Below are 26574 nucleotides of genomic sequence, written 5' to 3' on the forward strand. Positions count from 1 at the left end.
AGGGACACATTTGAAGGCAGGAACACGTGCAACAAACCTGAAGAAAGCCTAGCTCTTAAATCTGCCCCGTTAGGAAACATTTCCCTGCAAAATACCTCGATTATCTAGTTGAGAGGTCTGGATACTCTCCGAAATTCCTTGGCTTTGGGAGCTTCATTCCCCTAAAGCCAAAGCTGCTGCTGGCAGTGGATGGGCCTGCTAGGAGCCACCAGCTCGGAAGGATTAATGACCTGTTTTGTATGTGGGATGACAAAACAAGGAGAGCAAAGTGCCATATGCAGCAGTTCTGTTTCGAACCCACCTTTTAAATTAGACGTTCTGGCAGCCTCAGTAGCACAAAGCGTTTATGGGGCAAACTGCATCTTTTGTTTCTCTGCAAAGCTCGACTACGCCGAAGATGCCACCGAGCGGAGGCGAGTGCTGGAAGTGGAGAAGGAAGACACCGAGGAGCTGAGGCAGAAGTACAAGGTACTGAAACGGCTGCGGTGGTGTCGGAGCTGCTGGGGGCTGAGCAGGAGAGCGGTTATCCTGGTGGGAGAGAGCTCTTGGCACTAGGCTCTGGTTAAAGTAGCAGGAATTGAACTTATTTTGTTCTTTTTTTTTTTTTTTTTTTTAATACTGACACTACTTAGATGTCAAACTGATTCTTCACTTGTTGGAATTAGCCTTGGTGTTTCTTTAGCTCCTCAAGAGCTGCAGGGGAGCCGCAGAGCTTTTACCAATGGGCTTTTCTGCCCTTCTGGGGTGGGCAGATAATTTTCTTCCCTAGACCCAGGACTGCCAAGGGTTCCTAGCAGACCTGCCGTCCTGGCAGTGCCAGATCCGCACGCGCAGCTTGGACGTGGACAGCTCCACTGCAAGGGGGTTGAGCTCTTGTTATCGAGTAAGCAGTGAGGGGAAAAAATACTGTCAAATCACTGCAGGAATCATGTTTTCTTTAAAAAGGTAGGAAATGGCTCCAATTTTGAGAAATGAATGCCCTCTATCTCTTCAGGAGTATTTCTCAGCATTAAAGAATATACATTTCACGTTCCCACGGGATTTAAGAAGGCTGTGTTGGTTTTTTGTAAGCCAATGGCTGATAAATGATTCAAATGGGCCCCGTGCAGCAGCACCCAGCTGGCCGCTCTGCACCGGGGAGCCTGGGCTTTGCCAGGCCTTTAATCCCTTCCTCTGTTCACCAGCCTGGAAAAGCACATCGAGTCTTAGGAAAGCTTCCTTATCCCGTTTCCTTGGGACTTGAGAGGGGGTTGGAGAAGAGTAGGAGATAGTGGAATAAAGCAGTTTTGCATAAACTGCCATTCTTGGAGGAATAATGGGAAGGTAGTTTCCATTCCATTAAAATTAAACATAACCATGGCAGATCTAAAATGCTTTTGCACTGGTTGAACTGCTAATGCTGCAGGCAGTTTGTTCAGCTACAAAAATTTATGTCTTCCTGCTTTTTTTAAAAAATTTCTTTTTATGTCTTTTTGCTAAGCTGAGCCCTTAGTGTTCTCAGCACTAAGCTCCTGCGCGGGCCGCAGTGCCCAGGCGCACGGTGCACAGACGGGTCACGCTGTGACATTAGTGTCCGAGGGCAGCACGGCAGCCCCGCGGGGTCTCGGGCTCGCCCCCGTCTGCGGCGCAGGGGATTTTCGGGCAGCAGCAGCTGCAGAAGCAAATTACCATTTATTCCACAGGCGGCTGGGAGGGCTCTCGTGTGAATTGCCTGTAATGATGTTTGGTCTCGAGCCTGCAGGGCAGTTTTGCGGCGCAGGTCCTAGTTCTTGCAGTTGTCTTTTCAAGCACGTTTGAGTGTGCCCAGCTGCCTGTGCCGGGCTCCTCCTCCTCGGATGCAGCCCCTGTTTTTCCCAGGAACTCTGCGGAGCGGTAGTGCTTCCTCACAACTCCCATGGATTTTTCCCAGGAACTCTGTGGAGCGGTAGCGCTTCCCACAACTCCCATGGATTTTTATTACCATGGATTCCCCATGGATATTGCCCAGCTCCTGCATTTTCCATATGAATCTGTGAAAATCCCATAGAGCCCAAACGCGTGTGTGCGTTTCGCCGTTGCTCCGCAGGAGTCGTTCCGGAATTGCCAACCGGGGCGGCAGCCTGAGCAGCCCTGCAGGAGCCTCGGAGCAGCGGGGGGCAACGCTGCAGCAGCAGCAAAGCAGCGAGTCCCGGCGCCTCCCGCCCCGTTGCGGGGCACTGCTGGCGCTCCAGCCCCAGGAGGCTCCCGGGGGAACGGCCCGTTCCGCAGGAAGCGGCTCTGCGCTCGGAAGAGCTTTGGCCATCGCTGCTCTCCTTCCCTTTCCCGGCTTCGGGAGACCCGCGGCAGGGCCCAGCCTGCAGATACAATTTTTTTTAAGCAAGACCTCGGCCTCGGGTAATAGAACCGAGAAAGCAGGAGCCTGAAACAGCCTTTTTTTTTTTTTTTTTTTTTTTTTTTTTTTTTTAAGAAGTGCAGTAGTGCTTTATGTATATTTTAAAAGCCTTTTAACAGTAGAATTTTGAGATTTGCTTTCTCCTAGGTGTTGAAATTTTTGCAATTCATCTTGTGCTGTAGTAAATATGCTCAACAGCACCATATAAATGTAATTTTGGGATGATAAATGTGAGGCACACGGTACAAAATCTTTGTAAACACATTTAGAAACGCTTCGTCTGTGTTTTTTGCTAGCTCCCCTTCCTAATATAAGGACATTTCCCATAGGAAGCTTGTTCTGGAGACTGACTCTTTTAACCTCTCGTGTGTGTTTTCTCATATTATGCTATTTTTGCCTTTTATGATCTACATTTATTCCAGTGTTGAAGGTGCCGTGTTAAGTAGCTATGGAGGATAGGCTGTTTCGAGTATATTGTTCTTTATCATAGAGTATTTATAACATTTTTGTCAATAGGCATCAAGTCAACGCCTTCTCTTCTATTAAAGCCACCCTTCCCCAGCTTTTCCTTTGGCCGGAGGGTTAGTTCTGTCCCCATGCAGAGGCTACAGCATCTAAAGCACCATCGTTATCCTAGCCGGCTAACCGGCCGCTCCCTGCGCGCTCCCGCGTAACCGCCGCGCTTGGGCTCTGCTCCGTGCACAGCGCTGCTCCGGGGAAAGCCTCCCTGCCTGGAGGGGAGCAACGCTGTGCCCAGGGCGCGGGAGCAGCAGCGTCGGGAGCGCTGGGATCTGCTTCCACCAAGCAGGGCCGACGGGAGCAGGCGGCTGCGTCCGCGTGGGGATTGGAACCTCCCTTTGCCGTCACAGTCGTCCCAGGAGGCGTTTTCCTGGCAGCCTGGAGCAGCACTGGCAGTGCTGCCAAAGTTGTTATTCCCAGCTTTTGGTTTGTGCAGACCAGCTTGCTAAGGAGAAGTATTTCAGTGAGCTGGGCACTAAGTGCTCTAAGGCCCGTTTCCTTCGAGGAGTGACTCAGCCTCCAGATCGCTGCATCGAAAGTCGAACTGAAGCGTTATTTGGGTTTTTGGTTAATTTTTCAGGATTATGTTGATAAAGAAAAGGCCATCGCCAAGGCTTTGGAAGACCTCCGAGCAAACTTCTACTGCGAGCTCTGCGACAAGCAGTACCAGAAGCACCAGGAGTTTGACAACCACATCAACTCCTACGACCACGCGCACAAGCAGGTAACCAGCTGCTGCAGCACCGTCCTCAGCCTCGTGTTCGCTGCCCTGCTCTTGTTTTGGTTGATACTTTGAATTTCCCTAGTGTGCCAATAGCCCCAGGAGCAGGTTTTTGATGCTGTTGGGTAAAATTTTTATGTCCCCAGCAGAATATTCATGTAAAAAGCAGCTCAGTTCTGAACTAGCCGTGAGCAGGAATGGGTGATGTTAGACTGGAAGGAGGATGTGTGGCTATGGGTTGCTCCCCGTTTGCGTCGGGCTCTGAAGCGGTGCTGCTTCGGAGCGCAGCGATCCGCACATTTGAGTACTTTAGTCTGTGTTCTGTCAAGTTGCTGAAAACAGACTAGGAAATAACAGGCCATGTCAAAGGAATGATAAAAAAACGAGCCGTTTCCCAATCGCTTAATCCTCATGAGAGGATGGATTCGGAATTTATGTGGAATTGGCTTTGGTCCCAAAGGTAGGGCTATGCTGGAGTGGCTACACAACACTTCCTACTGCACAGTTAATAAAAGTTCATGCCTTAGTGGAATCTGAGTGAACATCTGAGGCTGCTAAATGAGATGCAGATGTGCAGCAGAGCTGCACTGGGCCTCTCCAGAGAGGACATTGCTCACAGGAGGTTTTTGGGTCATCTTAGTGATTAATGGTTGCACTGCTACAATTTAAGTATTGATGACTTATCTGGAGGATGTGCTGTAGAGTTCTGAGTCTTGCAAAATAGCCACGAAGCAACAGCTTTAATAACACAAATGTGGCATTGCAGCACTGATGTTCTGTGTGTGTATTGAGTTCAGGACGTGTTCCTCCACCACGGTTCACTAAAGAAGCGTTAACCTGAGGCCTTGTCACAGGGCAGCTCGAGTGCTCTGAACTGCAGCTTAGTAGAATTAAGAGCAGAATTTGATACATTTGCCTTGTGTTGGGAAAGCAGGCTGTTTGGCCAGGGCTGGCAGCCCGGACGTGGTGCTGGAGAGCAGGGACCTTCACCTGCAGTTTCCCATCGACTCGGTGGAAACTCGAGCGCGATCGTGGGGCTGCACTTAGGAGTTGGAAGGCCCTGCTCGAGCCTGACCCTGCACCGTGGAGATACCCATGAGTGCGACAGCAGCAGCTCAAAACTGCCGGGCATTAATAGGGAAACTGGCAGGAGCTTCCCCGCTGTGCCAGGCTTTCTAGCACTTGGAGATGCTGCTGAAGGAGAAATAAACCTGTGGGAAATAAGCACTGTCTTGCTGCTGTAAAAGCAGAGGGTGCGAGAAGTGATGAGAAAAGCCTTGGGAATGCAGCGTGGCTCAGTCTGCTCGTAGATAGAGAAGGTTTGTGGTTTTGGTGCTGCTGTTGGGTGGCCGAGGGACCTGATGCTCCTGCATCTGCTGCAGCAGCTTCAGGCAGGTGCTGGGGGAAAGGAGCCCTCCCATTTCTTGATAAACGGCCCAGCAATAACCCCAAGCTGCAGGGGAGCTTGGACACCAAGGCAGGCTGGGTTCTGTGGAAGAAACCTGCTTGTCCAGCGTGGCGTTCTGGACACGTCACCCGTGGGCTCAGTGTGCAGCAGTAGCCGTGTGCGTTTGCACAAGTGCCACAATCCGCTGGTCCCGCTGCCGTTCAGCGCACAGGACGGGCTCGTTTTGGGCACTCTAATCAGAGGCGTCAGTTGGTTTTTTAAAATAACCACTGGGCCTTTAAAAACGTTATTGTTTCTTATTCTGCATCTCTGGGCAAGAAAGCAGAGTTACAGAAAGGCAAGCATGGTTATTTTCCTTAAGCAGGCTAATGAGACTGACTTAGAGCTTTGTCACATCCCCAGAAGATTTAACTGTAATAAAAAGGCTTGCACTGCTCTCTTTCTTTTTGCCCCTTCCAGTGCTGAACAGTTTTGTTCAGTGAGGATATTCATGGTTGCTAAAGTGGGTGAGATGATGTTTGGAGTCGAGGTTGCGTTCTGCCCAATTCCTGTAGGATAAAAAAAAAAAATCCTATTGCAGCCAAGGGGTCTCTGCATAGAGGGAAGAGATGCACTTGCAGACTAGGTGTAAACTGTGTGTGACTATATATACATATATATGTAGTCACATAGGATATATATGTATATATCCTATCTAAAAATGCCAAGGGTCAATAAAACTTCTTGCCTCCTAGATAATGCCAGCCAACCCTGTGGTACCCGCAGTGGTTTGCAGCTGTGCTGGAGAGGCAGCGCTGGGGCAGGCTGCTCGTTTTCCTTAGCTTGTTGAGCGGATTCCGCAGGGCCCTCCGTGCCCTGGAGAGGTTGGAGCTGGCAGCACCGCGACGGGGCCGCTCTGCCTCGTCCCTTCCCTGGCTCCGGGCCGGGAGACCCTCCCTGCGAAGAGCATCCCACCCCCAGCTCCCTCGCTGCTCCCGAGTTACAAAGACACTGTCTTGTATTCCAGGAAGGAACTCAAGATTATTGCGAAACAGGGGCAATAGGTAAGTGTATTGATCCCTCCCGGCTAAATTTTGGACCCACCATCAACTTGTTGACACCCAACAGCTAAAGGGGAGGTTTTCCTGTGTCCTGAGTGCGCTGCTTTCGCAGGGTGCGGATATAACCGGGTCACCTCACCGCACAGTGAGCCTCAACACTGAGTTTCTTTGCCAAAGGCAATATATTTAGATTACTTTAACTGGGAAAGTAAACTTATTAGCACAAAGCTGTTTAAGTCCCTGTATTTTAAACATTACTGGGGGTGTGCAATGTTGTTTTCTAGATTTTTCTTTTTAAATAAGGTTAATACTTGAAATGAGAAATACAGATGGCCTTAGAAACCACTGACTTTATTCAGTCTCTCCAAGGGGAAGGTAAAGGACTAAAACCAACCTGTTCCCATACAAGTGGCACTGCAAGAGAAAAGTAAACCCTGTTCCCTGAAAATTCATTCGGTGGGAAGGGCCGTTACCATAGGTCAAATAAGTTCCTTTAGTGTCCTGGAAAGCTGCTCTACTGCCCTGGTACTTTTAGTGGCTGTTTTAGCTCCTGGGACAGGAAAGCAGAGCCGAAGGGCCCCCCCGAATCGGGGCAGTGCTGGTGCCTCTAGTTCACAGGTCCAACGTGTGAGGAAGCAAAATGCAGGAAGCCACAGCAGGAGCCCAGTGCTGAGCGCGGCGCCGGGCGTACCCAGGCATGCGGCACTACGCGATGCCCAGGGCCTTGAGAGCCCCCACAGGCTCTGCGGGTGCTGGATTCGGTGGAAACGAATCTTTACAGCCTTACACCAAGGTGGTCCCTGATTCGTTTGCCTTCTGCCTCCGAGCAAAGCTGTTTGGCGTTGGGCTGGCGTGCGGGATGATGCAGGTCGCGCCGGGAGCCGTGTCCCGCGCCCCGGGGCAGCGCGGGGCGTTTAACTAATGCAGCATTTGGGGGCTGCTCTCTTCTCCTTTTTCCTCCCTCTTTTTTTTTGTTTTTGCTCCCCTCCTGAGGTTTGTGCTGTAGCCATGGGCTGCCTACGAGCCCAGGGAGGCTGAGCTGTCCTGAGTCCCTGACCCTGCCCAATAGAAACGGGCTCCTTTAGTACTTGTTGTGAAGAGCAGATTTCCGAGGGAACTTTTGCCAAGCTCACCGAGAGGCACTCGCTCCAACCGGGAGGGAAAACGTGGTCTTTCTGTAGCTTTCCTTTCATGTATTTCCTGAATATGGGCACGAGCGCTTAACTGTACACACACACGTGGCAGTAAAAGGAGTCTCTCTGTGCAGGGTGAAGTAAATAACTGCGCAGCCCTGCGCTGTGCCCGGGAGCGCCACGAGCTTCGGGAGCGACGAGCCCGCCTGTGTCACGGGGGCGTTGGTGTCCTGTTCCTCTGTGGGACATTTCCATAGGTTGGAAAGGCGTTGTTGGGGAAAGAAGTGAAGAGGGAATAAAATCAAAATTGTTAGTTCAGTCAAACTGAATCTTTTCTGAGGACATTGTGATCTTCCTGCTGTGCCATTTTAAGCATAGAGTGGCTCTTAAATGGGGCCTCAGTTGAGTGGAATCGCATGGCTGCAGCAACTTAAATTCAGAAAATCTACTTTTTTTGTCAGGTCACGAGCCTGATAAGCAGCGTGCTTTAATTTGGGATCGGAGAAGTCTCACCTTGCTATAATCTCCCAGGCAAAATCTCACGCGGGGATAGCCACAGTGTAGGCTCAGCTCTTCCTCTTTTCTTACGGCAGCTTCTGAATTCTGCCTTTCCCCTTGGATTTACCCCTTTACACGTCCTTAATTGGCCCCTCCAGGGCCTTTGCCCGGGGGCTCCTTGGTGGCGCAGGACGGCAGCGCGGTGGCCAGGCAGCCAGCAGGAGGTGGCCTCTTGCTCCAGCGCTCTCCTTGCTCCAGGAAAGCTGTGGGATTTTCTCCAAAGCCCCGGTCCTGGGGGAGCCTGCCTGTGTTTCCAGGGCTCAGAGCCTCGGCTGAGCGGCTCCAGCTGTTGAACCGCCGGGCACATCCCGGGGCCTTGCCTGGAGGGGTGCGCGGCTCCCGGCCAGCGCCCGAGCGCAGGGTCCCGCTCGTAGAATCACAGGATGGTTGAGGTTGGAAGGGACCTCTAGAGGCCACCTAGTCCAGCCCCCTGCACACGCAGGGTCACCTAGAGCACGGGGCACAGGGTGGCATGCAGGCAGTTTGAAGATCTCCAGAGAAGGAGACTCCACAACCTCTCTGGGCAGCCTCTTCCAGTGCTCCATCACCCTCACTGTTAAGAAATTCTTCCTTAAGTTCCTGTGGAACTTTTGGTGCTTCAGTTTCCGGCCGTTTCCTCTAGTTCTGTTGGTGGCCAGCACTGAACAGAGGACAGCACCAACCTCCTCACGGGCACAACCAGGTCCGGGTCCGCACGGCTCCCTCCTGGATGCGCTCGGGGCTGCTGCTTGGAGCAGGATGTGCTCCCGCTACAAAGAGCCCCTCGAAAGGAGCATCCTGCTCTTGGGTGCCGTCGGGTACCGGCTCACCAAGCAGAACCAGCTGCCAGGCTGGACCGACCTTCCCGCAGCATCGGGCTCCTCTTTCCCGCGTTCCTCTGCAAAATCAGCTTGCAGAATGGGCCGATCTCCCGGGGTTTCCCACAGGATGGGCAGTGATAGTTAAGAGGTGGAAAGCTGGAGGGAGCAGAGGCACTCGAGGGGCGGGATGCAGGGAAATGGGGGTAATACGCTGTTTTCACTGAAACTTTACGTTGTCACACATGGAGTCTCACTGCGGGCAGCTGCACCGTTCCCAAGTGGCTCCGGGAGCCCCTTTTATTTCGTGGGAGCTGGTGGAAGCCCCGTTGGGAGGCTGCAGGCGGGTTTCGGAGGTCAGCACCGCTCCTGCCTCTTCAAAGCCCTAAGTCACGCTTCCTTTCTGCTGCAAACGGTCGCTTTTTTACCCCCACCAAAGCGATGAGTGACCTGTAGCCCTGGCATCAGCCCCACTTCAATAATTTTCTCAGCCGCTGGTGGCTTTAAACTTGCTGGAGCCTTTTGCCTTGCTGGGTGAATCCGCTCGGCCCGCGGCCCCGGCCGCATCCGCCGGCCTTGCAGGGACCCTGCCATGTCCCACGCGTCCCCTTCCCCTCTCCAGGCTCCCTGAACTCGCCCCGAGGCGTCGGTGGCTTCAGCTCCCGCTCATAGAGCAGCGGCCGTCACACCGAGGGCCCCTGCAGTAGCGCTTGACTTCTGTGTTTCTTCTTTTGCACTCGTGTTACATTTTTACTTTCTTTTTTTCTTCGTGATGTGACATTTTCAGCCGATGTGTTGAAAGCAAATCCTTCTAATTTTGGAGTTCCCATCAGAAGAGTGAGTTTCTACCAGTGTCGGTAGCTGTATTTATTTGTTTTTTTTTCTCTGTGTGTGTGTGTGTCCTCCCCTCTGATTTTTGGTGAAGCTCAACCACGCCGAGCAAGTAACGGTTAGGTGAGAGCATCCTCTGTGGTGGCAAATCCTCCTCCTCCTCGCAAAGCAATGTTCTCTTTACATTGGGCAACTTCTTCCCTCTCCTGTGCTCTTTGGGTTCCTTTCCAAATGAACCGTTGGTACATTTGTGTGTCTGTGATGCTGCTCCAGCAAAGAGGTGGGCTCAGCCAGAAGGCTTCAGAGCCACTTGCAATGATTCGTGCATTTTATTTTAGGGTTGTTCTGAAGTGACAGCTGCTTTCACTGCCTTTTAGTCTATGGGGCCCTTCATGCAATGTTTAAAGACCTTCTGAGCCTTTTCCCAAAGGTGGATACAAATGCTCTGAGAATTGGGCCTTTTGCAAGGGGTTCAAATTGTGCACCAGGAAAGGGGAGGGGCAGGGAGTTATTTTAGTCCCTTTTGATGGTTTAGGTCTGTCTTTGCTGTTCTCTGTTACTTAAACTTCTGCATAGCACCCTGAAAACGGCTGGGCAGCTTTTGCGTGTAATTGCAGGAAAAACAGCCTCTTTTCCTAATGCTTTAAGCAAGAATTTTCAAAAGTTGTCCAAAGAATTTGAGGTTCAGCTCCTATTAAATTGGATATTTATATTCTCTCAGTGACTTTGTGTGCTTGAAAATTGCTGCGTTTAGATCTGCTTCCTCATACGACTCCTGGGGGACTTGCACTCCAAGGGGGCCAGAAATACTGAATCCCCGGAGACCCCACCGCATCCTGGCGTGTCCCATTGCAGCCTGGCTCAAAGCTGCAAACGAGCTGCTGCTTGTGGTGTCCTTGCTGTCCCTCGTTTGCTGTCCCGCTTTGGGCACGTTCTCCAATGTAACGTGTACATTGCTTTTGTCGGATGGGACACCCGGGGCTCCCCCTTGCACCTGAACAGCTCCGTCCCCTCTGTTCTTTGGCCCGCGCTGTGTGTCGACTACGTTTGTACCCTGCAAGAGCACCAGAACGAGCAGATCCTTTTCTTCCAGCCCTTGCTTTTTGCTTGGAAATCGGCAGAAAACCCCTCCAATTGCCTAGAACTGTGTATGCAGACCCGGGAGTCACAGCCAGGAGCAACTGATGCCTTCTCCCGTAGCCGGCGGTGGCTCCGCTGGGTTTGCTGGGCTGAGATGCTCCTCTCCGGGCCCGCTAAGCAAGCCCGGGCGGGCCGGTCCGCTCCAGCGCGGGCGCCGCGGCCGCGGGACGCTCTGGCACCCGCAGCGCCAGCCGCTTCCGTCTAATCTGTCCCTGTCTCTTTTGCCTCAGAGGTTGAAGGATCTCAAGCAAAGGGAATTTGCTCGCAACGTCTCCTCGAGATCCCGGAAAGATGAGAGGAAGCAGGAGAAGGCCCTGCGGCGGCTGCACGAGCTGGCCGAGCAGAGGAGGCAGCCGGAGTGGTGAGTGGGGGCGATCCTGCCCGGGCCGCGACCAGCCAGGCTCTGAGGGAAAGCTCTGTGCCGGAATTTACCCGATTTCTGTGCATTTAATAAGAGTAAGTTGGCAGTCCAGAGCATCCCCAATAGGCAGTTTCCTTCACTACTTAATATTGTAAAGTAAGAACATGGACACATAATATTGAATATATCTGTATCTGGATGCAAAAATACTGGAAGTGGCTAAAAGGTTATTTTAGGTTCTAAATGAAGCTGACTGTGTGGATGCATGGGCGGTAGTCAGCTCTGTGCTCTACTTTAACTTGTTCCCGCAGCGCTCCTGGAAGCGGCCCCATGTTCAGGACCACCACGGTGGCTGTGGACGAAGAAGCTGGCGATGACGACGATCCCGCGGCCAACAGCAGTTCTTCCATGCAGAGCTCCGGCCACGCTCCAGACGGCACCGTGGACAGGGGTTTCCTGAACGCTGCACAGGTCGGGGGCACTGCTCTGCCAAACCAGCTGCCCACGCAGGCAGCACAAGCGATCAGTTTTGGCATTAAGAACACCTTGGGGACTCCGCTGCAGAAGATAGGAGTGTCGTTTTCGTTTGCCAAGAAGACTCCAGTAAAGCTGGAGACCATCGCCTCTGTTTTCAAGGACCACGTGGAGGAGTCCAGTTCTGCAGATGGAACAAAAGCTGATGAAAGGGGGTCGGATTCGGGGGGTCTGCAGAAATCTGGTGAGGGCGAGAGTGCCACCACTTCTGATGGCAAGGCAGAGGAAGAGGAGCAGCACGACCGGGATGGCGGCGCTTTAGCCACTACGTTATCTAAGCTAAAAAAGATGAGACGAGAAGACGGACCAATGGCAGTTGAACCAGAATATTATCATTATATTCCCCCAGCCCACTGTAAAGTAAAGCCTAATTTTCAATTCCTGCTTTTCATGAAGTCTACGGAACAAATGGAAGCTGAAAATGTGAACAAAAAGACTGCACATGAGGTCAAGAAGGGCAATTCCCCCAGGCCCAGGGCGGGCAAGCACCCGGAGAAGGCTGCGGAGAGCGCGGCGCAGCACAGGGAGCCGAGCGCCGCCGAGCCGGCCGCTCCGCCGGGCAAACCGGAGAAACCGGAGCCCAAGGAAGGCCTGGGAAATGCAGGTGTGCAGGAGAGCAAGCTTCTCATGGAAAGCCATGTCCCGGAGCCGGACACCACCAGGGAAGTCACTCAGCCTGTCCCAAGCTGTAAAGATGTCACCGAAGGACCAAAGCATCCGACAGGACCTTTTTTTCCGGTTCTGAGTAAAGACGAGAGCACTACTCTGCAGTGGCCTTCAGAACTTCTCATATTTACCAAAGCAGAACCATCTGTTTCGTACAGTTGTAATCCTTTATATTTTGATTTCAAGCTCTCTCGCAACAAAGATGCTAAAGCTAAAGGGGCAGAGAAGTCCAAGGAGCCAGGAGGTCTTTGTAAAGAAAACGTCCAGGCTCCGGAATCGAGTGACGCGAGCAGACCCAAGGAGGGGGAAGGCATGGCCAACAGTTCTGCTGTAAAAACGGAAAACAAATCTCTGTCTTCCTGCTCCCAGTTCAAACAGGAGTCCGGCTTGGCAAGCATTAGTAAAGTGGAGGGAGATGATGGTGGTAAAAACGTAGCCAGTAAGAGCAAATCTGGGAAATCCCATAAACACAAGAAGAAAAAGAAACACAAAAAATCCGGCAGGCACAAACGGAAACACAAGGAGGAAACTGAAGAGAAGAGCCGAAAAGTTGACCCAGGGGAAGAGAAACCCAAGAAACGGAAAAGACACAAACACAGAAAGGGCAAATCCTCTCTTTCCGCTGAATCTGAGCGGGCGCTGAAAACTGAAGTGCCTGAAGACTGCGGCCCCTTCCCGAAGAGAAAGCGGTGCCCTCAGGAGCAGCGCAAATCCCTGTCTGCGGAGGAGGGCAGCAGCGGCAAGAAGGAGGACAGTGGCAATTCCTGCCAGGAGCACGGCGGGAGAAAGCACCGGCTTGACGTGCCGCAGTTGGCACCTGCCTCGCGGAGACGATGCCCCGCGGCCGCCCTCGGCCGGCCCGGCCGCCGGAGCCGCCAGAGCAGCGGGGACGGCGACAGCGACGAGGGCGGCCCCGGGAAGCGCTGCCGGCAGAAGTCGCTGTCGCGGGACAGCGATGACTACGAGTCCGGCAGCGAGCCCTCCCGCAGCCGCTCGCGCTCGGGCCGTGGGAATTCCTCCCAGAGATCCTACTCGAGCAGTTCGGACGCGTCCTCGGAGCACAGCAGGTACAGCCGTGGGCGCAGCTACTCGGACGACAGCTACAGCGACTACAGCGAGCGCTCGAGGTGCCATTCGAAGAGGTCCCACGACTCGGACGACGACTCCGACTACACCAGATCAAAGCGTCGCAAATACTCCTCTTCCGAAGACGACTACAGCTCGAGCAGGAGCCGGTCAAGGAGTCGGAGCAGGAGCCGAACCCACCCTCGAGGAAGGTCAAGAACAAGGAGTCGGGGCAGAACACGGAGCAGCAGCTGCAGCCGCAGTCGGAGCAAGAGGAGAAGCCGAAGCGTGACCGGCCGCAGCTGGAAACGGAGCCGCAGCTACAGCAGAGACCGCAGCCGGAGCACGAGGAGCCACTCGCAGAGATCCCTTTCCAGAAAGGGCTCTCGAGGCCACGAGAGTCCTGAAGAGAGGAGGTCTGGGAGAAGGGACTTCATCAGATCGAAAATCTATCGCTCACAGTCTCCGCACTACTTCAGAACGGGCCGAAGCGAAGGGTCTGTGAAGAAGGAGGATGGCAAAGGAGAGGATCTGAAAGGCACAGGCTCTCTCTCCCAAAACAGCAGCAGTTCTGGCACAGGGAGGGCCTCAGAAAGTGACTGCAGTCCAGAAGAGAGGAACTCGGTTACTGCAAAACTCCTCCTAGAAAAGGTTCAGTCCCGGAAGGTTGAGAAGAAGCCGTGTGTCGCTGATGAAGCGCTGGCAGAGGCGAACAAGCTGGGCATAAAGCTCAAGGATCCTCCACAGGGCTACTTTGGCCCCAAACTGCCTCCTTCCTTAGGCAACAAACCAGTTCTCCCCTTAATTGGGAAGTTACCGACCATTCGAAAACCCGGTGCAAAACGATACGAAGAGTCCGGCCTAGAGCGGGGCGAGGAGCAGGAGCTCTCGGATTCTGAGGACGCTTCCCAAGGAATTGAGGAGACTCAGCTGGGCGGGCAGTCTCTCCTGGAAGAAGTGGTGATGGCGATTCAGGACAAGCCTCCGGAGGAGCAGAAGCGTGAGGAAGCTGCCGAGGAGATGCCATCCATTGCCCTGGAAGCGCCCGCCCTCCCCGAGTGCTTCGGCTCGGGGGATCTGGTGATGCCCCACAACTTCCTCTCGGATCCGGGCGACGGATCCGGCGCCACGTTGGAAGCCATGGATGGGGGCAGCCAGCCCGTGCCCGTGGAGGGCAGCATGATGCCCTTGGTTGCTGATGTCGAGCGCTTTCCCGGCTACGGGCCCCCGAGCGGGGAGCCGAGCGGCGAGGGCGAGCGCGACGGGGAGGACGCGTCGCTGGCGCCGCTCGAGAGCCAGCCCATCACCTTCACCCCCGAGGAGATGGAGAAGTACAGCAAGCTGCAGCAGGCCGCACAGCAGCACATCCAGCAGCAGCTCCTGGCCAAGCAGGTCAAGGCCTTCCCCGCCTCGGCGGCGCTGGCGCCAGCGGCGCCCGCGCTGCAGCCCATCCACATCCAGCAGCCGGCGGCGGCGGCCACGTCCATCACGACGGTGCAGCACGCCATCCTGCAGCACCACGCGGCCGCCGCCGCCGCCGCCATCGGCATCCACCCGCACCCGCAGCCCCTGGCGCAGGTCCATCACATCCCCCAGCCCCACCTGACGCCCATCTCCCTCTCCCACTTGACCCACTCGATTATTCCAGGGCACCCCGCGACGTTTCTAGCCAGCCACCCCATCCACATCATTCCAGCGTCAGCCATCCACCCAGGGCCCTTCACTTTCCATCCCGTTCCGCACGCTCTGTACCCGACCCTCCTCGCCCCGAGACCTGCCGCCGCCGCGGCCGCCACCGCGTTGCACCTTCACCCTTTGCTGCACCCCATTTTCTCAGGTCAGGACTTGCAGCATCCCCCAAGTCACGGCACATGAAGGACAAACACAGCAACCCTGGAGGAAGGAGAGTTATTTTGCATCTTGGGCAGGGGTTGGAGCTGAGCCAGCTGGCAGGTGAGGCCTGGGAATTTCCTTTCAGTGCTCGGAAACCGGAGCAGCCGTGCGCGGGCTGCGGCGGGGCGGTCTGCGGGCTGGGAGCCTTCCCGTGTTTCCCGACACTGCGTACGGACCGCGCTGTGTCATAGGCGAATCATCTCACACGTAGGCAAGAGAGACACTTTGGAAGGCTTTGATATCTTCCCCCCTAGGTTCTTACAATTAACAATCCTCCTTCTGCTGCCTGGTGTAGGATAAATGATATTTCATACTCACTAATAGGTCTCTCAAATGCTTTTAATGAGGTCATCTAATTAAAATAGTCAGCATGATTGAATCCTGCTTGTAATCTGCGATAAAGCGCCTGGTAACAGACAGCTGGGGATCCTGGCAGGGAGATGTCCCGGCACCCTCATGCTGTAAACGTAGGTGTTTTCCCCCCTATTAATAAAAGCAGCAATGGTGAAAGCAGGAGGCTATTGCAGAGCCGCAGGGAGCAGCAGAGCTGCCTGTGCAGCCTCTGCCCCGGCCCGGCCCGCGGCACCGTCCTCGCGCGGCGGCCCGCGCTGGGGGTGGTTTCCGCAGGCTCCCACCGCTCCTCCCAGGAAAACGGAGCTGCTGGCGAGGGCTGGTGAAGGAGGCGCGCGGTGAGAGAGGAAAACAAACCCCGTCAGGAACTGAAGCAATACAGAGGCCTGGGGCGAGGAACCAGAGTGTGTAACGTGTGTTCTTTCCTCTGTAATACTGATGGTTTCCTTATTAATTTATAGGATTTTTTTTTAATGTAAAGAATTGCACTGAACTCTGTAAACAAAGATGCTGCTTTTTGTAGCTCCTATGAAAAAAGGTTACATTTGTAGTATACTGCAATAATATTTTTTACGGCCCGTTCCTTTAGTGGTACTTGTTCTGGTGGCTTTTGTGTAAATATGTTTGCTGTAGGTGAAATAAGACACTTGTAAAGGTTAAACTTTATAGTTTCAGCTAGATGCAAAATGACTAAGCATGTATATTTTATCAAGCTCCTGTATTTTTGAAGTTTTTATGTACTATAAAATGTAAAAAAAAAAAAAAAAAAAAAAAAAAAAAAAGGAAAGAAAAGAAAATCTTCATTGAGCATTTTGCAGAAGAAAAATGTGAGCCGTGGGCATAGCTGCGGTGCGGGGGTGCCGGCGGCGACTCTGACAGCTAATGAAGGGCGTCCCGGGGCGGCTGCCCGGGAAGCGCCGCAGGGCAGGGGGGAGTCGGGGCAGCGCCGCGAGGGCGGGCGCCTCCCTCCACCCGCTCTGTTGCCCTTTTTTCTCCCCTGGGTTTGAAGCCGTGGGCCGGTGTCAGCCCAGGCCGCCCGCTTCGGCTGCTCCTGCTCCCTCCCTGGCACTGGTTGCCGCCCTCGGGGCAGGGAGGGGGTTTTGCTGGATACCCCCTTCCTTGCGGTTCTTCCGCGGTGTTTCCTGAGGCATTTCCCGGTGCTTCCTCGCGTCGTTCGGGATAACGCTGACCGCGGGCGGCTTCTCCAGGGGGGCGAGTTCCTCCCAGCGCGGCGGCAGCGCCGGCCCCTGCCCCTCGGGTTAGTGTCCGGGGACCTCCCCATGGTGCCCTCGGCCCCATCCGCTCCGGAACAGCCACACGAGCTCCTGGGAGCAATCCCACCGCTTGAGAACGCTGAGCTTCCTCCTCTGAACCAGGAACAGGTCGGACTGAATCACAACGGTCAAACCAGAAAAGGGACTCAATTTCTCTGTAAATAATTAACAGGAGACAGTATTAATGCTTCGATGCCGAGCTTCATTAGCTTCTAGATTCAATATGCGTGTTCTGGCACCCTTCACAGTGCAGTCAGGGGTTGTTTTTTTGACTTCCAGAATAGTGCTAAAAATAATTAACCTATCATTACTTAACAAGCATAAACAGACTGTATTTAACTTTGTCACATAAGATATATATATAAATATATATATATGCTGTAAAATGAGGGGGAAAAAAAACTTTCTAATAAACCAATGATTTGTGGAAAAAAACTAAACGTGTGGCTCTTTCCAAGGGGGCGAGGTGGGTTTGAAGCTGCTGGCTCTGCTTGGGATGTACTATGGTGCTGTATAGCACTGATAAGTGTTTGGAAATGTGTTTAAATATATATATGTGTGTGTGTGATACGGGGTCTTCAAATCCTTCCTGAGCTCTTTCCATGTACCCGGTGGGAGCGGGGCCCTCGCTTGGCCCCGGCTGGGAGGATTCGCTCCGCGGAGCCACGATGGCTCCAAGGGCTGCAGTGGGGCCGCCCGCATGTCCCTGCCCAGCCCGGGGCGTCTCCAGCCCTGTCCGCACAACCGCAGTCCGGGTCGGGTCCGGCCTTGCTCCCTTTGCCAAGGGTCTCGCCTTGGTTAAAAGTGCTGCCAGCAACGGCCCTTCCGCCCTCACTGACGCTGCTCGAAGCCCAGAACGGTGCTGGGGAGCGGAGGGTCAAGCGCTGCCCTCACCCGTGTGACTCCCATCTGCCCTGGAGCTGATTAAGCAACAGCACCAAAGTGTCGCCAGAACCGGGCACCGGGGCAGCTGCCCAGGGGAGAGCTGGAGCCTCGCAGGCGCCTTCCCGGCTGCGTGGGAGCCGCGTGCGGAGCCGGGGCTGCCCAGAGCCGCCGCGAGCAGCAGCAGAGCCGCAGCGCACGCAGCCCGCGGCGCGAGGGAAGGGGAAACATCTGCCGCCGTGTCCAGCCTGCGGCGAGCCCGGCTCCCGGCTGCCCGTGCCGGGGGGCTCCAAGAGCCGGGGCTGCGGGAGCCAGCCTGGCTGCTCCGTGTGGCTCTCCCAAAGCCCCTCGTGGCCCCGGCCCAGGGCCCGTCCTCTCCATTTCGGATTGCGGCTGTTAAGGACAGCCAAGAGGCCCAAGCCGCCTTCCAGCTGCCCTTGGGGCAGGTGCGGAGCTGGCAGCGGGGCCGCCGCCTGCGTGGGGGGCTGAGGTGGCCGCATGGGCTGTGCGCTTGGCCTTTCAGAGCGCTTGGCACCAGCAGCTGGTGCTGCGGCTGGTCCCATTTCTCCAGAGCCCACGGAAAGGAGGGAAAAGCCCCATTCCCGCATGGAGGGGCAGCTCCGCTCCCCTGCCCACCGCCTTTCCGCCGGGCCCAGCCACGGCCGCCTGGGCTGTGTCGATAGGGGACCCTGGTGGCAAAGGGTCCCCAACCCTGCCCGCATCCCCCGTCTGATCCCAGCTGCCTCCTTGCAGATAAGGGCCGGAAGCGCCGGCGCGGGCGGTGCACGGGGGTGGCCAGGCGCCCGCGGGTGCCACTCGAGGTGATGATGGCGGCTGCCCCGGTGCCTCCTGCGCTGCTCTGGGCGCTGGTGCTCGTTCTGGCACCGCACTTGGCGCCGGGCCTGGAGCTGCTCAGCGCCCGGCCCACCGTGTACACGGGGCCGCCCGGCAGCTACTTCGGCTTCGCCCTGGACTTCCATGAGGACGAGGGCAGGTGGGAAGGAGCCGCGACATCCCGCGGGGGACACAGCGCAGGGGCCGATCCTGACCCCGTCCTCCTCCTCCTGGCTTCGGGCCCGCAGGAAGAGTGTGGCCGTGGGGGCTCCCCGCGCCAACACCTCGCAGCCCGGTGTGGCCGAGCCTGGCGCCGTCTTCCTCTGCTCGTGGCCGCCCGGCGAGACACCGTGTCACCTCGTCGCCATCGACACCAAGGGTGCGTTCTGAGTGGGGGGGAGGGCTGGGGGGACGGGACCAGCCGGGCAGCTCCCCCCACGTCACCTCTCGCTCGTAGGAGACGAGACGGAGAGCCGGCCCCCGCTGCAGCTCCGCACCTACAAGTCGCGCCAGTGGCTGGGGGCCTCAGTGACCAGCTGGGACGGCAACCTGGTGGTGGGTGCCCTGGGGAGGGGGGCAGAGCGTCCCCGCAGGCAGGGGACGCGCCGGGGCGGTGGCCCTGTCCGCGATGGCTGAGGGGGCGGCGGCCGCCAGGCGTGCGCCCCACTGCAGCACTGGAACGCGCTGACCGGCACCACCGAGGCCTTCCGCACGCCCGTGGGCGCCTGCTTCACGGGCCGCCCCGGGCGGCGCTTTGCCCGCTACGCGCCCTGCCGCGACTCCCTCATGGCCGGCACCTACCGCCACCGGCAGTACGGTGAGCACGGCCACCGCCGCGGTGACAGCAGCAGGGTTGGCAGCGGTGGTGGTGGTGGTGGCCGTGGTGGTGGTGTCAGAGGTGACAGCAGTGGTGGTGGCAGCAGTGGTGGCAGTAGTGGCGGAGATGACAGCAGTGATGGCAGTGGTGGTGGTGGCAGTGGTGGTGGTGGTGACAGCAGTGGTGGTGGTGACAGCAGTGGTGGTGGCAGTGGTGGCAGTGGTGGTGTTGGCAGTGGTGGTGATGATGGTGGCAGAGATGGTGGCAGTAGTGGTGGCGGTGACAGCAGTGGTGACAGCGGTGGTGTTGGCAGTGGTACTAGTGGTGGCGGTGGTGGCAGTGGCGGCGGTGGTGGCTCTGCCCAGCCCTGCTGACCCCGCGCCCTGCCCGCAGCCTACGACAAGCGCTACTGCGAGCTGGGCTTCAGCGCCGCCGCCAGCGCGGTGAGTGCCGTCACGGCCGCGGAGGAGCCGCCATCGTCACCTAGCAGGTGCTGACGCGGCCCTTCCCGCAGGCCGGGACCCTGGTCCTGGGTGCCCCCGGTGGGTACTACTTTGCAGGTGAGTGCTGGGACATCCCCATCTCCACCTAGGGTCCTGGTGTCCCCACGGGCTCCGTCTCATTGGGCCACATGGGGCAGGTGCTGGGATGGCAGCGGGGTGACCCTGCGGTGCCCGGCCGTGTCCCCCCGCTCCCTGTAGGCCTCCTGTACTCGGTGAGCGTGGACACCATCCTGGCTCGGGACCCCGGCGAGTCGCTGCTGCCACCCGCGAGCCCGGGGCGCTCCACGGAGCAGCAGGTCTCCCTCGACTACGATGACAGCTACCGCGGTGAGCGGCGACCTCGGCGGCGCCTGCGTGAGGCCGGGCAGGGCCCCGGAGCTGGCCCCTGGTGTCCTGCACCCCTCTGCGAGCTCCAAACACCCCCTTGTAGCTGTTTGAGGGGGTCAATGGGCGCCCGTCTCCCCACAGGGTACGCGGTGGCCGTGGGGGAGCTGGATGACAACCCCAAGACCACAGGTAGGGCTGGGCACGGTGGCCATGGCACCCCTGGGTGTCGCCCCCGTGGCGCCGGGGACAATCAGGGCTCTCCTCCCTCGCAGAGTACGTGGTGGGGGTGCCCAACAAGAGCAACACCAGGGGCGAGGTGAGCGGTGCCGGCCCCGGGCGGCGCGCGGGCGCAGTGGGGCCGGTGCCAGGCGGGCACAAGGGGCCTGACGCCTCTCTGGGCAGGTGGAGATCTTCAGCGTGGGGCAGAGCCTCCGCCGGCTACAGGGCATCGCCAGCGAGCAGGTACCCTGCGCCCTGGCCACGCAACATCACTCACTGCAGCCTGTCCCGCTGCACCCACTGCACCCTGCCCCGCTGCAGCCTGCTCCACTGCACCATCACCAGGCAGCACCCAGCCTTGTCATCTGTGCCCCTTGGCACTGGCACCCCATGGCACCCACTGTGCCCTGCCCTGCAGCGCCTGCTGCACCCTGCCCCGCTGCACCATTGCCCTGCAGCAGCCTGCCCCACAGTGCCCAGGGCACCCACTGCACCGTATCCCATTGGACCGTTACGCCATAGTACCAACCTCACCTCTCCCATCACACCCAGTGCTGCTCCCAGTGCCATCCAGTGCCCCAGAGAGCCCAGTGCCCCCATCACCCCACAGTACCCCTCTGCCTCCCCCCTTTCCAGGTGGCTTCCTACTTCGGGCACGCGGTGGCTGTGGCAGATGTCGACGGGGATGGGTGAGGGCTGCGTCCCCCCCTTACCGCAGGGCACCCCAGGGTGCTGCCACGCGCAGCGCCCGCCTGACGGCCTCCTGTGCCAGGCGGGCCGACGTGCTGGTGGGCGCCCCGCTCTTCCTGGCGCACCGCCCCGACGGCCCTCGCCTCGAGCTGGGCCGCGTCTACCTCTACCTGCGGCGCGGCGCCCGGCCCTACGCCCGGCCCTGGCAGACGCTGACGGGCCCCGACGCCTACGGCCGCTTTGGCTCGGCCATCGCCAGCCTGGGCGACCTGGACAAGGACGGCCACGCGGGTAACGCGGCGCCCGCGCGGGGCCTGGGGCTGAGGCTCTGGGGAGGTGCAGGGCAGAGGTAGCGCGAGCGCGCGGGGAACTGCCACGCTCGCGTCCCCCTGCCCGGTATCTGTCACCAGATGTGGCCGTGGGCGCCCCGTTCGGGGGCGATGGTGGCAGCGGATGCGTCTTCATCTTCCGCGGGCAGAGCGAGGGGCTGGAGCGGGCGCCCTCGCAGCGCCTCGAGAGCCCCTTTGCGGGGCCGGCTGCCTTCGGCTTCGCCCTGCGCGGCGCCTCCGACCTGGACGGCAACGGCTACACAGGTACGGGCACGGGGCGTGCGGGGCCGCTGCGGTGCCACTGCCGGTGGCAGTGTTGCCAATGCTGCTGCGCTGGCCCCACAGATCTGCTGGTGGGAGCGTTCGGCGCCGACAAGGTGGCCGTGTACCGGTGGGTGCCGCCTGCGCACCGGGGGGTGCTGGCTGCGGGACAGACGGTGCCTCGAGCGCTGGCTGTGCCGCGGGGCCTGCAGGGGCCAGCCGGTGGTGGTGGTTCACACGCGGCTCACCCTGCCCGACGGCCTCAACCCCGAGAAGAAGGAGTGCTCTGTGCCTGGCTCCGATGCCCGTGTCAACTGGTGAGGGTGCCATGGGCATGGAGGGCACAGGGGACATGAGGGACACAGAGGACATGGGGAGCACAGGGGACACGAAGGATATTGGGGGCACAGGGGACATGGCAGCCCCCTGAGTGCCCGTGGGCTCCGTTCCTTGCAGCTTCACCGTCCTGCTGTGTGTGAACGTGTCGGGCCAGCACATCCCCCAGAGCATCCGTGAGTGCCGGCTGGCACCAGGGGGCACCTCGTGGGGTGGCACCAAGGGTGCCCGGTGCCACCATGCCCGTCCCCTGGCCAGGCCTGCTGGCCGACCTGCAGCTGGACCGCCTGAAGCAGAAGCTGGCCCGGAGGGTCTTCCTGTGGCCAGGCGGCCAGTCCTCGTGGCTGCAGGAGCTGGTGCTGGTGCCAGGGCAGCCACTCTGCCGCAGCCTCACCGCCCACCTGCGGGTAGGACACAGCAGCAGCGGGTGCGGGGGCGCTCAGCCGCTGATGCAGCCGCCTGGAGCCATCGGGTGCCCCTAGGACGAGGCGGAGTTCAAGGACAAGCTGAGCCCCATCGCCGTGAGCCTCAACGTGACGCTGGCCGCGGCGCAGGGCCCCAGCGTGCTGGGGCTGCTGCTCTACGGGGACACGCTGGTGCAGGAGCAGGTGCCGTCCCCAGGGCCCTGCTGAGGTGCCCCGTGGGGTCACGTCCCCTCGACCCGCGTGTCACCAGGACCACCCCAGGCCCACCTGCTGAGCCCTGTCCCTCTTGGGGACATGCCCCATGCCAGCCTGGTGCCACCTCCCTGGCCGGACGGGACAGACCCCTGCCCACTCTTCCATCCCCATCCCTTCCCTGGGGGATCCCATATCATCCTACCGTCCCAGCTACTTCCCTGGGATGAGTCTCCATGTCACCCTGCTGTCCCCATCCTTCCCTGGGTTGGATCCCTGCCCACCCCAACATCTCTATGCCCTGCAAGCGAGGCCCTTGCCCACCTTGCTGTCCTGATCCCTTCCCTGGAATGGGCCCTATGTCACCCCGCTGTCCCCATCCTCTCCATGATGGCCCCTTGCATGCCCCACGGACCCCACGCCCGCCCTGGACTGTGCCACCCGCTGTCCCCTACCTCCTGCCTTGCCCCTGACCCAGACGCGCATCCTGCTTGACTGCGGTGAGGACAACATCTGCATCCCCGACCTGCGCCTGGCCGCCGACACGTGAGAGCTGCGCCGGTGCCGCTGCCACCTTGGGACGGGGTGGGGGGACGTTGGTGGCACTTGGTGGCACGGTGCCGCCAGGCCGGTGGGCTCCATTGGCACTGGCAGATGGCTCTGACAGCCGTGCCGCGTGTCCCCAGGCTGGGCACACGGCTGCTCATCGGGGCCGAGAACGTGATGCTGCTCCGTGCCAATGCCAGCAACGGCGGCGAGGGCGCCTTCGAGGCCGAGCTGCGGGTGCAGCTGCCGCCTGGCGCCCACTTCCAGAGAGCCACCAGCGACATCCCGGTGGGCACTGCCAAGGGGCCCCCTATGGCCTTGTCCCCCCTCGCTGCCCTTGGGTGTCTTCCTACGGGGGGAGGGAGGCTGCGGGTGCCCAGGCCCTACTTGGTGCCACCTTTACCCCTGATGTTACAGGGGCAGGAGAAGCTCAGCTGCAACCCCCGCAAGGAGAACAGGAGCCACGTGGTGCTCTGCGAGCTGGGCAACCCCATGAAGGCCGGTGCCCGTGTAAGGGTTTCTGGTGGCCGTGCCCCTCACCCTGGTGCCAGGCCTGTGGGCACCGTGGCCTGGGCGCCCACCTGCAGCCGCCCTTGCAGATCGCCGTGGACATGGAGCTGAGCGTGTCTGGCCTGGAGGATGCCGGGGACGCCATCGCCTTCCAGCTGCAGCTGCGGAGGTGACATGGTGCCCGGGGGGGGACACGTGGTCGTGCGGGGGCCGCGGTGCCTACCCGACCTCCCTCACCTGCCGCCCGCCCTCGGTGCCCGCAGCAAGAACAGCCACAGCCCCAACAGCCCCGTGCGCGTGGTGAAGGTGCCCGTGGAGGCACAGGCGGCCATGGAGCTGCGAGGGTGAGCGCTGGGGACGATGGGGACAGCAGGGGTGGCCACCCACCCCTGAGCCCCTCTCCTTTCGCGCAGGATGTCCCTACCCGCCACCGCGGTGCTGCCTGCGGCGTGGCAGGCGCTGGAGGGCAGTCGGCGGCTGGAGGACCACGGCCTGCGGGTGGAACACGTCTACCAGGTCGGCACCCGCTGGCACCCGCTGCCCTCATGCCCTGGCAGCACGGTGCCCGCAGCGCCAGCGTCACCTCCTCGCTCCGCCCCGCAGCTCCACAACAAGGGTCCCAGCACCGTGAGCGGTGTCACCCTGCGCCTCGCCGTGCCCAGCCGCCTCCGTGACAGCCCCCTGCTCTACCTGCTCGAGCTGGGCACTGAGGGCGGCATGAACTGCACCGAGCCGCCCGGCCTCAACCCCATGCAGGTAGGCAGGGGGTGACAGCGGCGGGGAGCCACCACGGGGCTGCCACTCGCTAGAGCGGCCTCCGCTTCTCCCTGCAGCTGGAGATCCCTCGGCCCACGGGCGCCGCGGGCCGCAACGGCAGCCACGGGAGGGAGCGCCGGGCAGCGGGCGAGCAGCCCCTGGCCGCCCCGATGGAGACTGTGCACGTGGTGAGCTCTGCGGGGCCGGTGTTGCAGGGCCGTGCCCAGTGCTCCTGGGAGAGCCCTGCAGGGGCCCGCGGGGCCGGGGGTGACGGGCCCGCTGCGCCCCACAGAACTGCAGTGTGGAGCCGTGCGAGAGCATCGTGTGCCAGGTGCAGAGCCTGCCCAAGGAGCAGCGGGCGCTCGTGAGCGTCCGTGCCCTGCTCTGGATGGACACCCTCTACCAGGTACCGCACCCGCCGGGGCCCGGATGTGTTACCCGAAGCGTCCCCATGGATCTGGTACCCATGGAGCACATGCCCACCTGGTGCCCATGTGGAGGGTGCCCTGCTGCTACCCTCAAGGGTCACACCAAGCATCAGGGCCACCAAGCAGGAGCCCGTAGGTGGCTCCTGGCACCATGTGCCCAAGGAGCCGAGGCCTTGAGGTGGTTGCAGAGCCGGAGACCACAGTGTCTGGCTGCACCCCCGGGGATGTGGTTGCCAGCTCCCCTCACGCCTGTCCTTGCACTTGCTGCAGCCCGAGCTCCTGCAGAAGCAGCTGCTCATCCAGTCCCGTGCCTGGTTCCATGTCTCCGCCATGCCCTACCGCATCCAGCCCCACATGCTGCCTGCCGGAGAGGCCACGGTAGGGCTGGTGCTGGGACACGGAGCCTGCTGCCACCCTGCGGGGTGGCAGGGCTGGGCATCCTGTGTGGGGCTGGGATCCAGGTGCTGCTGGGGGCACCCAGGGGTGACCAGGCCACCTTCCCTGTCCCCGCACAGGCCACCACGCAGGCTGTGCACGTGAGCCCTGGTGCCGAGCAGAAGGTGCCCGTGTGGTGGGTGGTGCTGGGCGCCCTGGCCGGGCTCCTGCTCCTCGCCATCTTCATCTTCGTCATGTGGAAGGTGAGTGGGTGCTGCCGGCGCTCTGGAGGGCATCCCCTGTGGCCAGGGTGTCACAAGGTCTCTCCTCCAGATGGGCTTTTTCAAGAGGACGCGGCCGCCCACAGAGGACGACAAGCAGGAGCTGACGCCAGGCCAGGTCCAGGAGCCCAGCGATGCCCAGGGCTAGTTGGGGACATGTGTGTGTCCCCCCCCAGACCAGCCCCACTGCGACACAGTGGCACCAAGGGGCTGGGGACATTGTGGCCCCACTCTGGCTGTACTGCCTGTCCCCGCCCCCATCCCAACCCTGTTGCCCTCAATGTCCTTGGGTGCTTATGTGGCCTCCAGATCGGCACCCATGAGACCCGCCACCCCTCTGACACCTCCTGGAGAATAAACCATGCCTGACACCATGGTGCTTCCACCCTGGGTGACATGGGGACAGGCACCCATGGGGGCTCCTAAAGGGAATGTGAAACCCATTGGGGGCAACAGAGACATGAGGTGGGTGAGACCCCACTGCCCACTTAACCCCAGGGGTGCCCAGCTAGGCACCAGGATGCCAGGTCCCCATGGGTGCTGGGGGGGCTCCAGTGCTAGGACATGAGGGGGTGTCAGCACCAGGGTGCCCATACAGAGCCAGGGCTGGATGTGGTGCAGGGAGAGGATGCACCAGGTGCTGCAAACCAGAATCGGTACCGAGGTGCCCCAGTGGTCCTGGATGCCAGTACGGGGGTGCTGGTCGCAGGGGCCGGGATGTTGGTCCTGGATGCTAGTGTCAGGGGAACCAGCACCTGGATGCGGGTGTCGGTGCGGGGGTCAGGATCAGGTGCCGGGATGCCGATGGCCTGGTGCCAGGATGTGGGTACCGGGCTGGATGTGGGGATCAGAGCTGGGATGCCAGTGCCAGGGGGGTCTGTGCCTGGGGGTTGGTGCAGGCGGAGGTCAGGGCCAGGGTGCTGGTACCAGGATGCTGGTACTGGACTCAGTGCTGGGGTCAGGGTGGGATGCAGGGGCATCCCCTGCTGCTGGGGGTGCTGTGGGGAGCAGTGCCTGGGTGCCAGCGCTGGAGCTGGTGCAGGGGCTCGGGGCCGGGGTGCTGGTGCCAGGTGCCTCAGGCAGGACGCAGGGACTGCTGCTGAGGTGCGGGTGCTGAGTTCAGGGCAGGGGTGCCAGTGCCGGGATGCTGATCTTGTGGGTGCTGGGGAGGACCAGTGCATGGTGCTAGTGTGGGGGCTGG

General features: G+C 59.3%; 2 protein-coding genes across 6 annotated transcripts in view; both read left to right on the forward strand.

Annotated features, from left to right (window-relative positions):
* Nucleotides 1–15116, forward strand: part of GPATCH8 (G-patch domain containing 8) — a 44353-nt gene extending 29237 nt beyond the window's left edge. For all 5 annotated transcript variants that reach the window (XM_088537171.1, XM_088537173.1, XM_088537174.1 and 2 more), the window contains 4 exons: nt 382–468; nt 3471–3614; nt 10749–10879; nt 11191–15116. In XM_088537171.1, the coding sequence (XP_088393297.1) occupies nt 382–468; nt 3471–3614; nt 10749–10879; nt 11191–15019 (4191 nt within the window). In that variant the 3' untranslated portion in view covers nt 15020–15116. The remainder of the gene's footprint in view (nt 1–381; nt 469–3470; nt 3615–10748; nt 10880–11190) is intronic.
* A 3255-nt stretch (nt 15117–18371) lies between these two features.
* Nucleotides 18372–25531, forward strand: ITGA2B (integrin subunit alpha 2b). The gene is made up of 30 exons (XM_088537150.1): nt 18372–18538; nt 18627–18757; nt 18836–18933; nt 19033–19195; nt 19589–19638; nt 19710–19755; nt 19897–20025; nt 20167–20214; nt 20298–20341; nt 20428–20487; nt 20881–20933; nt 21017–21225; nt 21345–21527; nt 21609–21654; nt 21737–21841; nt 21981–22036; nt 22119–22267; nt 22343–22468; nt 22956–23023; nt 23164–23311; nt 23441–23533; nt 23623–23702; nt 23797–23877; nt 23947–24049; nt 24137–24289; nt 24367–24477; nt 24582–24695; nt 24988–25095; nt 25233–25355; nt 25426–25531. The coding sequence occupies exons 1-30, from the start codon at nt 18372–18374 to the stop codon at nt 25519–25521; spliced, it is 3141 nt and encodes a 1046-aa protein (XP_088393276.1). The 3' UTR covers nt 25522–25531.
* The last annotated feature ends 1043 nt before the right edge of the window (nt 25532–26574 follow it).

This window comes from Tinamus guttatus, unplaced genomic scaffold (genome assembly GCF_059628265.1).
Source record: "Tinamus guttatus ecotype Peru unplaced genomic scaffold, ASM5962826v1 Tinamus_guttatus_pri_ptg000732l, whole genome shotgun sequence".
Taxonomy (NCBI): domain Eukaryota; kingdom Metazoa; phylum Chordata; class Aves; order Tinamiformes; family Tinamidae; genus Tinamus; species Tinamus guttatus.

Coding starts and splice junctions, on each gene's coding strand:
- ITGA2B (XM_088537150.1), top strand. CDS start 18,372: ATGGCGGCTGCCCCGGTGCCTCCTGCGCTGCTCTGGGCGCTGGTGCTC. Junction 22,037..22,118: donor GCACATCCCCCAGAGCATCC/GTGAGTGCCGGC, acceptor TCCCCTGGCCAG/GCCTGCTGGCCGACCTGCAG. Junction 22,268..22,342: donor GCCTCACCGCCCACCTGCGG/GTAGGACACAGC, acceptor GGGTGCCCCTAG/GACGAGGCGGAGTTCAAGGA.